Source organism: Schistocerca nitens, chromosome 11 (assembly GCF_023898315.1).
Source record: "Schistocerca nitens isolate TAMUIC-IGC-003100 chromosome 11, iqSchNite1.1, whole genome shotgun sequence".
NCBI lineage: Eukaryota > Metazoa > Arthropoda > Insecta > Orthoptera > Acrididae > Schistocerca > Schistocerca nitens.
This window is the reverse complement of record NC_064624.1, coordinates 103,496,616-103,514,711: the sequence shown is the minus strand read 5'-3', so window position 1 is coordinate 103,514,711 and position 18,096 is coordinate 103,496,616. Positions and strand designations below refer to the sequence as shown.

At 39.9% G+C, this 18,096-nt stretch overlaps 1 protein-coding gene across 3 annotated transcripts in view; it reads right to left on the bottom strand.

Annotated features, from left to right (window-relative positions):
• LOC126213133 (sorting nexin-13-like) overlaps positions 1-18,096 on the bottom strand; it is a 399,760-nt gene that overhangs the window by 240,157 nt on the left and 141,507 nt on the right. For all 3 annotated transcript variants that reach the window (XM_049940749.1, XM_049940751.1, XM_049940750.1), the window contains exon 9: positions 10,785-10,914. In XM_049940749.1, the coding sequence (XP_049796706.1) occupies positions 10,785-10,914 (130 nt within the window). The remainder of the gene's footprint in view (positions 1-10,784; positions 10,915-18,096) is intronic.

The window sequence follows — 18,096 nt, the reverse complement described above, 5'->3', positions numbered from 1 at the left end:
ACTGTTATGTGCTATAGTAATTTTAAACATCTAGCACATTACAGACATGAGAAAAAGTAAGAATTGTAATTTTACATAGTTTTACTCATAATAATTTCATGTTACTACTTAGTTACTATACAACATAAATATCACAAAAAATGTTGTCAAAACTGTATACTTCAGGTGCAGCTCACAGAGGGCGCCATACGTAAAACCTATGTGTACTGTGAAACCAACATATAATTTTATGACAGTAATGGTTGAACTGTGTAAGCATTCACTCGAGCACGAACAACTGCTACAATTCCGCACTGGTATGTAATGTTAACATTAAAAGACGATGATTTGATGGACTTATAACCTGTGTAAATCACATTGTAATATATACTCCTGTATTTGTTTTAGCATTGATAATGACCTGACACAGGTCGAAATCTGATCTGCGTCGTGACTATAAATGTCATATTAAAGCAACTTAATTCTACGACTGATTGCTGCTGTATCTAACCCAATATAACCACAGTCACTGCGTGCACCCACCCCACGGAGGGCAACCTGATAAAGAGAACTGCAGTTTCCCGTGCTGTACAGCAACTAATAATGGGGTGGCAGGGTCCGACCACTGCGTGGAGCTACAGGTCATTCCTCAGACTCTGGTTAGTGGCTTATTGTAGACAACTTAGAAAGCGTTTATGCTGCAGCCTCACAGCTGACACTTCACCGGTCTCTCGGGCACTTCGTTTCTTGTCGGAAACCTTTATCTACCACTATTCACATCGCTAGTGGATTACTTGCAGTGTGTGAAGCAAAAACAATGTTCCGTTCTTCATCTGTGGTTCGTTCGTGCCAAAAATGTGGTTATTTGCAGAAGAGGAGGCACGGATGCACACTTCGAACGTACCCTGTCCGCACTGCTCACAATTTCACCAGTTTCAGCAACAGCTAAGAAATTACGTGCAGCACTTTTTCCGACAGCTCTGAATGTCCCCGAGGGGCCTCACACACGCACTAAATTTATTGCTCGATAATACTGCGTCAATACATTGTACAAAAGGGCACAATACTACTGGAAAGTCAGTACTCTGCCTTCATAGCGAACATGTCAGTGCTCAGTAATGCAGAACTCGATTGTATTCCAATTGTAACTGCTATGTGCTGGAGAAAGAAAAGTCAGAGGAAATGGTGACGGATGAAGAAATGGCTCAGAAGGTGTTCTATGTCTGACCGTACTGACATGCTAAGAGAACTTGCTGCCGAGCCACAAAACTGTCGCAATTTTTTAGGGATGAACATGGAATCCCAACAAATTGGTAAACGTCGTTACATCTTATGTAAAGATACAAAAGAAGATATTCTTTAATTGGATAGATAAAAAATCTACTCACCAAGCGGCAGCAGAACACACACATAAAAGATTTTTATAATTGGCAAGCTTTCAGAGCCAGTGGCTTCTTCTTTAGGCAGAAGGGTTGAAGGGGAAGGAAGAAGGGCGAAGGAAAAGGACTGGAGAATTCTAGGGAAATGGGATGAGTCGTTCCTTCTCATCCCATACGGTAAGTCTCTTCTGACCCACAGTTCTGGGTGACTTTCCCAAAATCTACCCATTTTCCTAGACATCTCCAGTCCTTTTCCTTCACTCCTCTTCCTTCTCCTTCAATCCTTTTGCTGGAAAGAGGAGCCACTGGCTCCAAAAGCTTGCCAATTATGAAAGTCTTGTGTGTGTGTTCTGCCACCACTTGGTGAGTAAATTTTTTATCTATCCAATTAAATAATGTCTGCTTGTGTCTGTGTACGTGCGGATGGATATGTGTGTGTGCTCGCGACTGTATACCTGTCCTTTTTTCCCCCTAAGGTTAAGTCTTTCCACTCCCGGGATTGGAATGACTCCTTACCCTCTCCCTTAAAACCAACATACTTTCGTCTTTCCCTCTCCTTCCCTCTTTCCTGATGAAGCAACCATTTGTTGCGAAAGCTTGAATTTTGTGTGTATGTTTGTGTTTGTTTGTGTGTCTATCGACCTGCCAGCGCTTTTGTTTGGTAAGTCTCATCATCTTTGTTTTTAGATATACAATTAAATAATTTCATCAATAATTGATTGTTTTCATTGTTATAAAAGAGTATACTCTTCATATACTTGTCAGATTTCATTTTCCACACTGCTCAAAGTGATCTATAAGCCTGAAAAGACTAAGGTACATTATTGCAGAGGATGGATAAGGTAGCGCCATTATGTATTTCTGCAATAAAAAGATAAAGCTTCTGAAATGAACAAATAAGCAGTTCCAGTTTTATTTTCCCACACTGAAACACTGATTTCGAATGTTTCTACTGAAAATTACTCAATAAGTATTAAATATGTGATCGAACTATTACGCTGAATGCACCTGTCTTTCCTGGTGTGACCATATTCATACAGTGTCACTATATCACTTGTTTGCATGTCCAAAGATCGTGGAATCTCAATAGAAAGTGCCATGTATTGCACAGTATCACCCTTATGTGGTACAATATATGGCACAAGACACTGAACAAGGGCCAATATTTTAAAGCTCTGCAGTATCCTTCAATGTATTGCACAAACCATCAATTGCCTTTTCCAATACTCATTATTGCACAAATATTACAAGCGTGAGGAGCCCTTAACAAACTTCCAGTTTATATTACATATCATTGAACCACTGTAGTTTATGACATGTAGATTACTGTTCAAGAATGATTTGTAAGCCTGCTCACTATCAGGTAATTTTTTGTCACTTTTTACCCATACCTTCTTCGCATACTTTATTATAACAACAAAAATAATCAATTTTTGGCAATATAATGTAGTAGTTGTATAGATGAGAAAATCTACTCTCAAAGCAACAGCAGAAGACACACACATAAAAGGAGGTTGTACATATGCAAGCCTTCGGCAACAGGATTGAAGGGGAAGGAAGAGGAGTGAAGGAAAAGGACTGGAGAGATTTAGGAAAAGGATCAGATTTTGGAAAAGTCGTCCAGAACCACAGTTCAGGGGAGACTTACTGGATGGGATGAGAAGGATTTTGATTGACTGCTTTTGTTGATTTTCATGCTGATACTCTATTGGAAAAAAAAAGGAAATCATACATTAGGTGAAATAGAGGAACTAATTTCCAAAAGGTATTACATGTCATATTGTCCAATATGAAGCTATTATCTGTAGGACTCTGGTCCCATGTAGCTTTGCATCCAATAATGGTTAAATAAGTGCCTGTTTCAAAGTGACACTTGTAGCTCTCATAAGATTACTCCTTGCATATGGTGAACTTTGGTAGGATACTGGGAAAATGTGAATGATCAATAAAGGAGATTGCTTACAAGATACTTAAGTGATGTGTCCTAGAATGCAGCTGAAGTGTGAGGGACCCGTATCAAATAAGACAATCAGCCAAATAAGACAATCAGCTGACAGAGAAAATACACAATGAAGGGCAGCCCCCATTTCCACAAGTTTGCTCACGAGAGAGCACCACTGAAATGTAGGAAAACCTGAACTGAAAGATGCTCGAAGCCTGACACAAAGTATATCTCAAAAGACTACTTACAACATTTCAGCTACCAGAACTGAGTGAGTACTCTAGAAATATAGTACAGATCACTACTCCTAAATCTTCCAGTGATCATAAGATAAGATTAATCTAATTACAATTTGTACAGTGGTATTTCAGACGTCATTTCTCCCCACACACTATATCCTAATATACGGTACAACAAGAAATACCCCCTGCCACACGCACTTTGCAGTAGATTGCAGATTACGGATGTAGCTGTAGATGGAAATGTAGATGTAGGTGTACATTGTACAAGAAACTGTGTAACGAGTAGCAGTCAAACACAGCACTGCTAAAATGACTTCCAAGTAGCCAGTCACAGGTCAAGTTTCAGCACGTCCACTGACGGTCACGGCAAGAAACACGAGACAGGTCGATATCCCCACTTGGTAATGATCGTAGCGACGGATAGGGTAAGCGACAGTGGTGCAGGTTAAATAAGGTGGGAAGACCCAGTGGGCACATGTCACCATCACCCGACCGTACAGGTGGGTAGCGAAGTGGCACCATAAATGCACCTTTAGAAGCAGTCTCTGAAAGACACTCACTGCAGCAGTTAGCACCCGCAATTTTTCCAGTGCCCGAGGCCAATAAAAATTATGTCCGAGATGCGGTCTTTCTTAACACGAGTCCTGTCTAAATAGTATCCAACCTTCGGCCAGAAAAAAATATTTTCTATTACACCATAAACCCCTTCAAAGTAGGCCCCTTGTGCTTGCACAAACTTAGCCCACCGATCCTTCCACTGCTGGAAACACCTCTGGAAGTCTTCTTTCGGAATGGTGTACAGCTCCATTGCCGTGTTCCACATTCTCTCTTTTCTACTCTCAAAACTGAATCCTTTCAATTGGGTCTCCAATTTTGGAAACAATCGGAAGTTTCAAGGAGCAATTTCTGGATAGTAGGGAGGTTGGTGAATGGCTGTAATTCCATGTTTGACCACAAAATTTTGGATCAAGTGGGACGAATGAGCAGGGGCATTGTCGTGATACAGTTCCCAGTTTTCCACCATCCACACGTCCGGTGTTTTGCGCCGAACTGCGTCACGGAGTCGCCACGAAACAGGTACTCCTTTGTCACTGTTTGTCCTTCCAGTGCATATTCGTGATGCACAATTCCACGGACATCAAAGAAGACAGTCACCATCACCTTTATTTTGCTTCACACCTGCCGTACTTTCTTCGGCCTCGCACACTCAGGAGGCTTCCGTTGCGATGACCGTCTTTTTGTTTCCGGGTCGTAGCCGTGAACCTGTGACTATCTCCAGTTATCACGGTGTTCGGGAAACCGAGGATCAGTGTCGGTCGTGTTCAGGAGGTCCCGTGCAACGTCAAAACGGAGGTCTTTTTGTTCCGGTGACAACAACTCGGGCACGAATTTCGCAGTCACTCGATGCGTGTTCAAATTGTCATGCAAAATTCCGTGTGCAGAATCTTTACTCACTCCAACCTCTCGGGCAATCTCCCCCACTGTCAAATGACAATCAGCCATCACCAAATTTTGCATCCTCTCACCAACAGCTGCACTCTGATCAGTTCGGGGCCTGCCAGAACGCCGATCACTCTCCGCCGATGTGTGGCCATTTTTGAATCGGTTGAACCACTCCTTAGTTTGTGTTACACCCATCGCATCTTCTCTGTACACCTGCTGAATCTTACGAATTGTTTCGCTTTGAGAATCACTAAGCTTTTAACAAAATTTGATGCAGTACCTCTGCTCAGCACATTCAGTCATCTCGAGAGAATCTGTAATCCGACGAACACTCAGTGACCGACAGGCAGCGACTGACACGCTGGAAGGCGGGGACAAAATTCATGCGTGCACATAAAGGTCTCTTCCTGTGTACAGTGGTGCCATGCTATCATCTCTACTTTGCATGGGAAAATCAAAGGTCAGATAATGTTTAGACAGACATTGTATGTGCTGTGTAAAAACCAGTAAGTCAAAACATTTCTTCATAACAAAAAGTTTATTTCGCAGACACATTCTGAAAGATGCTAACTGTCACAACTAATATCAGACATCACGACGTGTAGGCTTTCAGGGCCGGCGTCTCGATTAGTTAAAACTTCCAGGCTGTGAGGCTGTGGTCGATCTGTGAAACTACTACTTCCTGACATTTCGTTGCCACCTGTGGGCAACATCTTCCGAGGTGAGTCAATGACTGGTTGCCAGGCCACGGAGATCCCATTTCAATAGAGTGAATAGAGGGCGCCACTGTACGTCACCTAACTGTAAGTCTACCTATGACTAACATCATTATTCTCAAGTGAAGGTAATCGATTGTCACATCGTCGGTGCAAAGTCGACTGCCACATCTTATCTAACTTCGAGCCTTCCTCTTTTCCATTAAAATTATTGTGGTATTTCTGAATCTCTACAGCTTCTCTATACATGCGTGCATAATAATGTGATGTCCTGGCAAACACACTCGTCTCCCAAAACTTTATTTCACGATCACCATCTTTAAGAAGATGTTCCGCTACAGCTGATTTGTCGGTATGTACCAGTCGACAGTCCCTTTTGCGTTAGGTTAAGCGGGTATTGGCACATCTTTTCATTGTTCCAATATAAACCTTCCCACAACTACTCAGAATTTTATACACTGGAGGTGTTGCTTTCGCCAATCTTAAAAGCACACTAATCTTCTTGGTGGGTCTGAAGATTGTTTCAACTTGAAACTTGGCCAGAACTTTCCCAATATGGTCCATAATATTGCGAATAAATGGAAGAAAAACGTTTCCAGCTGACAGTAGTTGTTGCTGAATGTTGTCAGTAGACAACGAGCTAGATTAAGCACTCCATCCCAGAAGAAAAATGTCTCAAAACATTCAGTTGGAAAAGTTTTTCTTCCATTTATTTGCAATATTATGGACCATATTGGGAAAGTTCTGACAAAGTTTCAAGTTGAAACAATCTTTAGACCCACCAGGAAGATTAGTAAGTGTTTGAGATCGGTGAAAGACGCTCGACACCCCTTAGCAATTCCTGGGGTGTATATAATTCCGTGTAGCTGTGATAAGGTTTATACTGGAACAACAAAAAGAAGTGTCAATACCCACTTAACCGAACACAAAAGGAAATGTCGACTGGGACATACCGACAAATCAGCTGTAGCAGAAGACATTTTTAAAGACGGTGATCCTGAAATAAAATTTAGTGAGATGAGTGTGCTAGCCAGGACATCGCATTATTATGCACACATGTATAGAGAAGTTATAGATATTCAGAAACACCACAATAATTTTAATAGAGAAGAGGAAGGCTTAAAGTTAGGCGGTCAACTTTGCACCAACGATGCGATAATCAATTACTTTCAATTGAGAATAATAACGTTAATCAGAGATAGACTTACAGTCAGCCCCACGTGATATATGGTGGTGCCCTCTATGCGCTCCGTGGCCTGGTAGCCAGCTGTCGTCTCACCTCGGAAGATGTTGCCTGCAGTTGGCAACATAACATTATGAATAAGAAATAGCTTTACAGACTGACCACGGCTGGTCGGCCCGGAAGTTTTAACTAACGGTATCAGGCATGTTTCTGCACTGCTGCCAACTTACATATGGATGTCAATCACAAAAACTGAAAGTTTTGCAGGTCTACATGACCTACCACAACATCAGTTCACTGTGAAGTGACACTTAAGTCTATTTAACCCTCCAGCTATGGGCAACGTGAATGCGTGTTCAGCTCTCTCCAGACAATTTCGTGGACCCAGTTGTTACTGCATCGGTCGAAATTTCTGCTCTGTTTGCTCGTCGTAAATAGAAATTTACCTGTCTTAATACTTCCTGATGCTCTGGTTCATTGTAGGCTGCTATTTTTCTGTTGTTCTCTAACATTAGATGCCGCAACTTTTCTGTCTTAAGCATCAGGAGTCATGTTATACACATTCTCTAGTCTCACTCGCATAATAACTTCTCACACCAGTAGTTTTGTAACATGTATTCCCGAGTTTGTGTATGGAACCCTGCTTCAACGTATATAATACACAGGAAAATTATCAGTGAGTTTCTTCTGCTTTTGTAAGACTGAACACAAATTTTTGCGTTTTGCTCATGATTTATGTAAAATATCAATTAAAATCAACTCTAAATTAAGTTTCAGATTTTCTTATTACAACACTTTAATTCTACCCTTACAACTGTTCTAATCATCGAATAAAACTTCACTGTGATTTTGTATGGGAAAATTAGAAAATCACCAGCAGTCGAGGGTTAAAGGCATCCCTTCCCCAATAACTGTTAGAGATGTGAGGTGACAAAATGAGGTAGAAAACATGTATATTAATACATAATTAAGTTGCCTGTAGGCTAGCGCTATTTAATTTATTTTAGCATTAACTTAAAGAGTTTTTATGTTGCATATATACATACTTTAGCTCACTATATTTCCACAGCCCTGCGAGTCATCTTAGCAGTACAAAATGTACAAAATTTTTAGCAAATTCAAAATGACAGAGAATCAAAGTGTTAAATTTCTCATCTCAAAGGAATTTTCATGCCGATTCTAAACCTGGCGTTAGATTTTGAGATTTTTCGAAGTTATTTACTTGAAAATGGAGGTTCTCTCTATGAAAAATGTTATGAAACAGTACATGCAAGGAGTTAATAATAATTGTCACCCAAGAGCAGCTGCTGAATCAAAGACAATTAATCTTGGAAGTGGATTTCTTAGTTTTTATGCAGAACAACACAGCTCAAGGAATTTTTGTTAAGTGAGAGATGTTGGTCTATTCTAGGGAAAAAAATTGGGCTTCAGAAATATGAATGTGTAAGAATTGTGGTTTGGTTTTCTCCCAGATGGAGTTGAAGGAGGACTAAAACTTTTGTATATCAAGAGGAACATATGTGATAACGTTACAAAATAGTAGAAACTGCATACTAGGTTTATTTTATTTACTTACATGTGAAAATTTTTTTAAAAGTTATATTTTTATTCAGTAATACATTTTAAATGACATGCATTAATTTTTGTTTTAATAAAGGTCCACCTCAACTCATAAGTAATTAATCAAGTAGACTGAAATTTTATACATTTTTTATTATGTCTAGAAACAATGAAAGAATTTTCTTGTGAGTGCACTTTGTGTCCAATGAATCACTGCGAGTACGATCTACGAAAAGCCCCACAAAATTGTACTGTGTGCTTGGCAAAATGCAGGTGGGCTGTGATTACAGTACAATCAACAGCACCTTCATGACTGAATGTTTGAAGCAGATTCTAATGTAACTGTTATTTCATATAATGTACACACGATCAGGGCCAGAGTTAATTTCTTGTTTCTATCTTACTGCAAAAGACAGAGTTCACAATAATGCAGCAATCGCCAAATTACACCTACATCTATACAACTACTCTGTAATTCACAATTAGGTGCTTGGCACAGGGTTCATCAAAATGCCTTCCTGCTTTTTATTACCATTCCACTCTCGAACAGCACATGGAGAAAGCAAATCATTCTGTGTAAGCTTTGATTTCTCTTATTTTATTATGTATATCATTTCTCCCTATGTAGGTGGGTGCCAACAAAATGGTTTCACATTCTGAGGACAAATATGGTGATTGAAATTTTGTGAAAAAATCTCACCACAGGGAAATACATCTATTTTTTGATAATTGCCAGCCCAACTCTTATGTCATATCCATCACGTTGTCCCCACTATTTCTCAATAATACACAATGAGCTGCCTTTCTTTGAACCTTTTTGGTGTCTTCTGTCAATCCTAAAAGATGTGGATCCCATACTGTGCAGCAGTACTCCAGAAAAGGGTAGACAAGCCTATTTTAAGCAGGCTCTTTAGTAGGGCTGTTGCATTTTCTAAGCGTTCTGCCAATAAATCGCCGTCTTTGGTTTGCTTTCTCCAAACATTATATATGTGATCAATTTAAGTTATTCATAATTGTAATCCCTAAGTGTTTAGCTGAGTTTACAACCTTTATATTTGTGTGATTTATCGTGTAAATGAAATTTAGAGGGGTTCCTTTTAGTACCTGTGTGGATGCCTTCACACTTTTCATCATTCAGTCGATTGCCACTTTTAACACCAAACTGATATCTTGTCTAAGTCATTTTGCAATTAGATTTGATCTTCTGATGACTTTTCTAAATGGTAAATGGCATCATCATCTGGAAAGAAATCTTGGAAGGAAGAAAAAATTGTCTCCTAAATCTTTTATATAGACTAGGAACAGCAGAGTGCATACAACACTTCCTTGGGGAATGCCTGATATCACTTCCATTTTACTCAATGACTTCCCATCAATTATTACAAACTGCGGCTTTTCTGACAGGAAAACACGAATCCATTAACACGAGTGACACGATACTTCACAGGCATGCAGTCTTGATTAAAGGCCACTTATGAGGAATTGCACCAAGAGCCTTCTCGATACCTAGAAATACGGAATCAATTTGAACTCCTCTGTTGACAGCACTCATTACTTCATGACAATGAAGAGCTAGTTGTTGTTTCATAAGAACAATATTTTCTGAAACCGCACTGAGTATTTGTCAATCGACCATTTCCTCTGAAGTAATTCCTGAAGTTTGAACACTGTACACGTTGCAAAATCCTACTACAAATAAATGTCCGTCAGTGATACAGATCTGTAATTCAGGATGTGACCTGTGCAACTTTCCAGTCTGTATGTACATACCTTTCACAGAACAAGTAGTTGTATATGATTGCTAAATATGGAGTTATTGTATCAGCATACTCTGAAAGGAACCTAATTGATACAGTATCTGTCCCGGAGTGGTTTAAGTCGCTTCATTTCACTGGAGACATCTACTTCAGACTTACTCACATTGGCGGCTAACACTGTCTTCCCTAGCTCTGATGGACAGATGCACAACGTAACAGCTACAACACTTCCCAATTTGTAATGTTTTCGGCAGGGACGAGATAATGTCTTGTGCAGTCTTTAGACCCATCAGTGGTGTCTGCTGCAGTACTGTCCAGCAAAAAACAGCTGCAGATCTTCCCATTAGTTAGTTTTCAGGCTAAAACCAATAAACCACACGCCACAGTCAGAGGAACGGGGCAGAGAGTATGCGGCATCAGAATCGTCATCTCCCGTACTACTACCCACTTAACACGAGAAATGCATATCCTGGCCCAATCTGTTGCAAGGTATGCAATGTTGCCAAACACCCCCCACCCCACCCCCACCCAGTTCCCAAACACAGGCACCAGAGTGTGACACACACAGCAGCAGTAGACTCACCAGCTGAATCTGAGTCGGCACCGTCTTTGAGGCGTTGGAGGCGCGCGTCGACAACCTTCCGCAGGTACTGCAGGGAGCTCAGCTGCTGCTTCACCCACGTGTCGTCCTCCCCGCCAGAGTCGCGAGACCTCTGCGGGAAACCACACGTGTTATTCTCAAAGTTTTCTCAGCGTAATTAGCAGACAGGAATGCACAAAACAGGACTCTGACATTGTTCTTTTTTATTTTAAAAAATAGAAAATAGTAAAAAGTTAAAAATTCAAAAGCACCTAATATTTACTTTATAGCATTAAGATGGTCGAAGTAGAGAGGATATAAAATGTAGACTGGCAATGGCAAGGAAATCTTTTCTGAAGAAGAAAAATTTGTTAACATCGAGCATAGATTTAAGTGTCGGGAAGTCGTTTCTGAAAGTATTTGTATGGAGTGTAGCCATGTATGGGAGTGAAACATGGACGATAAATAGTTCGGACAGGAGGAGAATAGAAGCTTTCGAAATGTGGTGCTACAGAAGAATGCTGAAGATTAGATGGGTAGATCACATAACTAATGAGGACGTATTGAATAGAATTGAGGAGTCTGTGGGACACAACTTGACCAGAAGAAGGGATCGGTTGGTAGGACATGTTTTGAGGCATCAAGGGATCACAAATTTAGCATTGGAGGGCAGTGTGAAGGGTAAAAATCGTAGAGGGAGACCAAGAGATGATTACACTAAGCAGATTCAGAAGGATGTAGGTTGCAGTAGGTACTGGGAGATGAAGAAGCTTGCACAGGATAGAGTAGCATGGAGAGCTGCATCAAACCAGTCTCAGGACTGAAGACCACAACAACAACAACAGCATCAGGCACCATTTACAGTTTATTCGTACAAGGAAATGTTAACTGTACCTTGTATTTTAAGGAGAAAAAAGCGAACTTGCAAGATACCCACCCCACGAATTGATCCTGTATGAAAATTTGGGTCATAATTCTGAGAGTATGAAGATATGACCTCCCAAAAGTACAGGTTTTAAACTCTTGTGCACACTGGTTGTCTGTCATTCACTCTGCCCCCCTGCAACCAACCTAGCATGAAGTAGTGTGCAGTGAAGTGAGAATCAGAACCTGCTATTTACGAGACGTTGAAGGTGAGGGAAGAGAAAGGGAGAAGTGGACACACATTTGTTCGAGAACATGTTATTCTACGTTAATAATAGGAAGAAGAAGAAGAAGTAAGTATATAGTAAGTCAACTACATGCACACATATGCTGAATATTATTTTAACAATATTCGATCAGTATTATTTTAACAATATTCTTGTGTTGATATTTTGCTGTTCTATAAATGCATCAAAATCTAAGCAAATAAACCTCAGGAACTAAAGAATTATTATAAAATGAAGTTAATGATTTTTGATTTACAGTTTAATCATGCCAATCAAGTTGAAGAATAGCACAGATCCTGCAAATGTACTTCACATTAACAGTGCCAGCTTTAAAAGTTGTACTTTCAGGAGGCCATAGTTGTGTGCTCTCAGAACTATGGCCCAAATTTTCATAAGGGATTGGCCAATATCTTGCAAGTGTGCTTTTTACCTGTTTAAAATATGAAGTCAAGTTGGGGCTGTTGTTATGAGAAACAAATTATTTTCAAAAACGTTAGTCTGTTTGAAAAGTAGTAGCCAAAATCAGACTCCTTGTAAATATAATCAAAACAAAACTAAATAAAATTAGAAAGAAGTATTAAAACAGAGAAATCATCATCTAATATCAAAGTAGGTACAATGTAACAGTGTGCTTTTCCTTTGCTGCAGCACTCAAGAGCTGTGCTATAGGATATTACTGTAAGCTTGCTTTCTGATAATTCCAGGTTGTGATATTTACGATAAATACTAGCACAGTGTTTCCCAATAATTTTCTGTCTGAGAATGTGTTCAATGTTATTTCTGTATGCCACTTGTATGGCTGGTCTTCACAAGCCATTACAAGTAAGCATAAAGAAAGAAGCTCTCATAGTAAGACAATAGTAAACCAGGTCTTCATGAACTTTACCCAACATTGAAATTATAGGTTGGCTGATCTCTCTCTCTCTCTCTCTCTCTCTCTCTCTCTCTCTCTCTCTTCCCCCCCCCCCCCCCTTATCCTAACATACATCACACTTTGCTTTGGACAACCTCATAAATGTTGTTTTCAGAATGTGTAGCTGCTTACTGAGAGCATCTTTCAACCCATCATCTTTTTCTGAACGGCATTGACAGCTTTTGTCATTTTAGATGACCTCCACTTTCTTTGATAAATATTTCCCATTATCCTCGTGAAATCAACAAGAGAACCCCAAGAGAATAATAATGTGTACTAATATAGGCAGACTCTAAATGCTGAAAAAGTAAGTGGTCTGGTTTAGGCACCTGAAAGGGGTTCAATTTACACAACTATAGCCTAAATTTTGTTAAACAAATAAACTGTTAAACAAATAAACTGTTAAACAGTATAGCCTAAATTTTTGATCAAACAACTAGACGAAACAGTTTAATCATAAACACTAACTGTAAACGTTCCTATTCAAGAACACACATGGTCTGATACGCTTACCCTTCAAGGAGAAATAATGAAAAATATGGCATTCTGTAAAACCTTTATGGCTGTCAAAACAAGTAACAGTGAACTAATAAGCAACAGGTGAAGTGGGCAATTTGTGCATTCTGCTAGAGAGAGGCAGCAGTCTACGGATCAGGAAAATGCAGATCAAAGAGAACAGGGGCGGGGGGATCTGCTTTACAGGAGTCCAGCTTAGGGTGCTTTCCTCTATTCCTTGACCATTCAGGATTGCAGCCACATAACATCTTGTCATGATATTTTGGGTGATGACCAGGTAGCTATCTTTAGGTAAGTTTCATGCTGGTGATTGCCGGTATATGTCCAAAAATTGGCACAGTGGCACACATGCATAGGTTACTATTGCACAACCACCCACTGTGAGGTTCAGCACCCTCTGTCCAATGTTGCTCCATCTGAGCCGCGCATGCAATAGTGTTATTACATGCACACCCTCTGTCAAACTGCTGACGCATGGAGTTTGAATTCAGTGGTAAAATTAACTGTCACTAGATGAGGCATTAGGGGTGAAAGTGTGCGTTTGTGAAGAAATTGAAGAAACAACTGTGCCACACGTCTCATGCCGATGAAAGCAGCCATTGCAATTAATATGGTAATCCGAACAAACTTCCACAGGTTTCTCAATAACTAATACCAACTGTGAGCGTCAGGTGTGGTTGATCGTGTTCAGAGCCTATTCCGTGTACTGTGCATGTGGTCTGGACAGTGTGGGTTTTCCCACAGTGACAGTATTCTGTAGACTCCAGCCTTCCGAAAACCCGGATCACCCTTTCCTGAGCTAAGCAGAACACAGGTCTTTGCAGGTAACAAAAATATTACTTTATCATAATGTGTTCTCTTTTTGTTGTTCACATGTGAAGACAATGACAAAATTTTACTACTACTGTCACGTCTAGTGCCACATACATCTCTCTCTCTCTCTCTCTCTCTCTCTCTCTCTCTCTCTCTCTAACCACTTGTATGAATATCAAGAGCTCAGATGGAAACCCAGTTCTAAGAAAAGAAGGGAAATCAGAAAGGTGGAAGGAATATATAGAGGGTCTATACAATGGCGATGTACTTGAGGACAATATTATGGAAATGGAACAGGATGTAGATGAAGACGAAACGGGAGATACGATACTGCGTGAAGAGTTTGACAGAGCACTGAATGACCTGAGTCGAAACAAGGCCCGGGAAGTAGACAACATTCCATTAGAACTACTGACGGCCTTGGGAGAGCCAGTCCTGACAAAACTCTACCATCTGGTGAGCAAGATGTATGAGACAGGCGAAATACCCTCAGTCTTCAAGAAGAATATAATAATTCCAATCCCAAAGAAAGCAGGTGTTGACAGATGTTAAAATTACCGAACTATCAGTTTAATAAGTCACAGCTGCAAAATACTAACACGAATTCTTTACAGACGAATGGAAAAACTGGTAGAAGGCGACCTTGGGGAAGATCAGTTTGGATTCCATAGAAATATTGGTACACGTGAGGCAATATTGACCTTACGACTTATCTTAGAAGAAAGATTAAGGAAAGGAAAACCTATGTTTCTAGCATTTGTAGACTTAGAGAAAGCTTTTGACAATGTTGACTGGAATACTCTCTTTCCAATTCTAAAGGTGGCAGGGGTAAAATACAGGGAGCGAAAGGCTATCTACAATTTGTACAGAAACCAGATGGCAGTTATAAGAGTCGAGGGACATGAAAGGGAAGCAGTGGTTGGGAAGGGAGTGAGACAGGGTTGTAGCCTCTCCCCGATGTTGTTCAATCTGTATATTGAGCAAGCAGTAAAAGAAAAATTCGGAGTAGGAATTAAAATCCATGGAGAAGAAATAAAAACTTTGATGTTCACCCATGACATTGTAATTGTGTCAGCAAAGGACCTGGAAGAGCAGCTGAACGACATGGACAGTGTCTTGAAAGGAGGATATAAGATGAACATCAACAAAAACAAAACGAGAATAATGGAATGTAGTCGAATTAAGTCGGGAGATGCTGAGCGTATTAGAATAGCAAATGAGACACTTAAAGTAGTAAAGCAGTTTTGCTATTTGGGGAGCAAAATAACTGATGATGGTCGAAGTAGAGAGGATATAAAATGTAGACTGGCAATGGCAAGGAAAGCGTTTCTGAAGAAGAGAAATTTGTTAATATCGAGTATAGATATAAGTGGCAGGAAATATTTTCTGAAAGTATTTGTATGGAGTGTAGCGACGTATGGAAGTGAAACGTGGACGATAAATAGTTTAGACAAGAAGAGAATAGAAGCTTTCAAAATGTGGTGCTACAGGAGGTATTGAATAGGATTGGGGAGAAGAGAAGTTTGTGGCACAACTTGACTAGAAGAAGGGATCGGTTGGTATGGCATATTCTGAGGCATCAAGGGATCACAAATTTAGCATTGGAGGGCAGCGTGGAGGGTAAAAATCGTAGAGGGAGACCAAGAGATGAATACACTAAGCAGATTCAGAAGGATGTAGGTTGCAGTAGGTACTGGGAGATGAAGAAGGTTGCACAGGATAGAGTAGCAAGGAGAGCCGCATAAAACCAGTCTCAGGACTGAAGACCACAACAACAACAACAACAGCAACAGGACTGAAAACACAACAACAACAACAACAACAACAACTCTCTCTCTCTCTCTCCCCCCCCCCCCCCCCCTTTTTTTTTAAATTTGTGTACCCTACCCCTGAATTTTAGCTCCACTGGATTTCAATCCGACAGAGGGTGTGTTCACAATAAGACTATTATGCGCATGCCTGCGTGCCTCACGTACGCAACATTTGCCAGTGGACGCTGAACTCGACAGCAGGCTGTCGTGCAGCAGTAAACAGTGTGCGTGTGCCAATCTTTCAGTACAAACACTATGACATTCACCAGCAATCTCTAGTGTAAAACTCACCTGAAGGCGGATAGCCCATTGTCATCCAAAATATTGTCACAAGAAATTAATGACATCCAGCAGCCGCACTCCTGTAACCTAGTCATATTAGTCACTCTTTGATGGCAGTGGTGCACTAAGGTCTGGAGAGAGAGAGAGAGAGAGAGAGAGAGAGAGAGAGAGAGAGAGAGAGAGAGAGAGAGAGAGAGTTCTACCCATGTGGTGGTAGTTGTTTTGTACATCAGTCAAAATCATGGTAACCAGTGCCCCTATGAATACTGAACAACATGAATGTGGTTACACTGGGTAAAATACAGAAATAGCAAAAGCTACAGAAGATGAATTTAGCATACACAGACACTCATACAAAACTGAAAACTGCTTACGCAGGCTATGTCCTTAGCTTACTACTAAAATATGGTTACCAGAGCAGAAGAGCCACACAACAATGAACGAAGAAATGGTAGTTGTGTGATCACTTGACATAATAACTAGATGAACCGGGCACCCTCTGACCACACTAAAATCTCCTGTCTAGAAGTTCAGGTAGGTCAGATGCGACTCTCTCAACTGTGAGAGAACTCTTCCTGTTTAGTTCCATGCTTTTATTTTTCTCCAACATTGCCTCCCACTACCTAACTGACGGTCCCTTAAGCCATCAGGATGTCTCGTCAACTGATCCTTTCTTTTGGTCAAGTTGTGCCATCATTTCTTTTCTCCCCAATACTATTCATTACTGGCTCTTTAGTTACATGACCTATTAACCTAATCTTCAGCATTCTCCTGTAGTATCACATCTCAAAAGCTTCTGTTCTCTTCTCGCTTTAACTGTTTATCGTACACATTTCACTGCCGTAGAAGACTACAATCCAGATAAATGACTTCATAAACGACTTTCTAACATACATTTATATAAGACTAGCTAAACACCTGAGCTTCACCACAGAAGTTCAAGAAAGGACTCTACATAGCACTGCTTTTTAGGGTTCTGGTACTCAATCGATTAAAACAGAACCCTGATAAGATCACTTTCTCAGTACATTCATTTTTCATGGCTAAAAGTCAAATATAAATAAAAGTTATCCAAATAAGCACAGCAAATGCATTAAATATTTTATATGCAAAGCAAAATCAATAAATCTGTAGATGCTAGCCAAGTAAACTCAATTTTATTTTGTTGTCATAAAGATAAGAATGCTGGTTTTAATTATGTCAGTGATGTGAACTTTTAAAAAATTTCTGTTATTAAGGTAAAACAAATTAACAATGCCACCTAGTGGTTATTAGGTGTGCTACAATAATAACAGTGCCATCTATCACTAAGGTTAACATCTGCATTAGTAAACTTAAGAAGACACCTAAAACTTTAAGTTAAGATATCTTCTTTTTTCCGTGATCCAATATTTATGAAATAAAGCCTATGCACTGCCTCAAACTGCACTCTAGTTACATACGAAAAACCCCATGAAAATCATTTAGAAGATTTGGATTTTAGCATGTTCAAACAGATAAGACAGGTACACAGAACAGTTTTAGAGTTTTATTATTAGTATAAATGTTTTATTTCTTTGGAAAATCTAGGAGGGAATGTAACAATACGAGAGAAGGAAAGGAGTAGCAACTTTCCTTCGCTCGTATTGTTTTATTTCTTTTTGTTTCCAGTAGTGCCCTTCTATCATCTCACTGCATTTTATATCCCCTCTATTTTGGCCAGCAGTTTTTTGCTGGCCATACAGCACAACTCATTTACTACGTTTAGTGTCTCATTTCTGATTTAATGTGACTATATTTAACAATGTCTGTTTTACTTTTGTTGATGTTCACCTTATAACCTGTTTTGA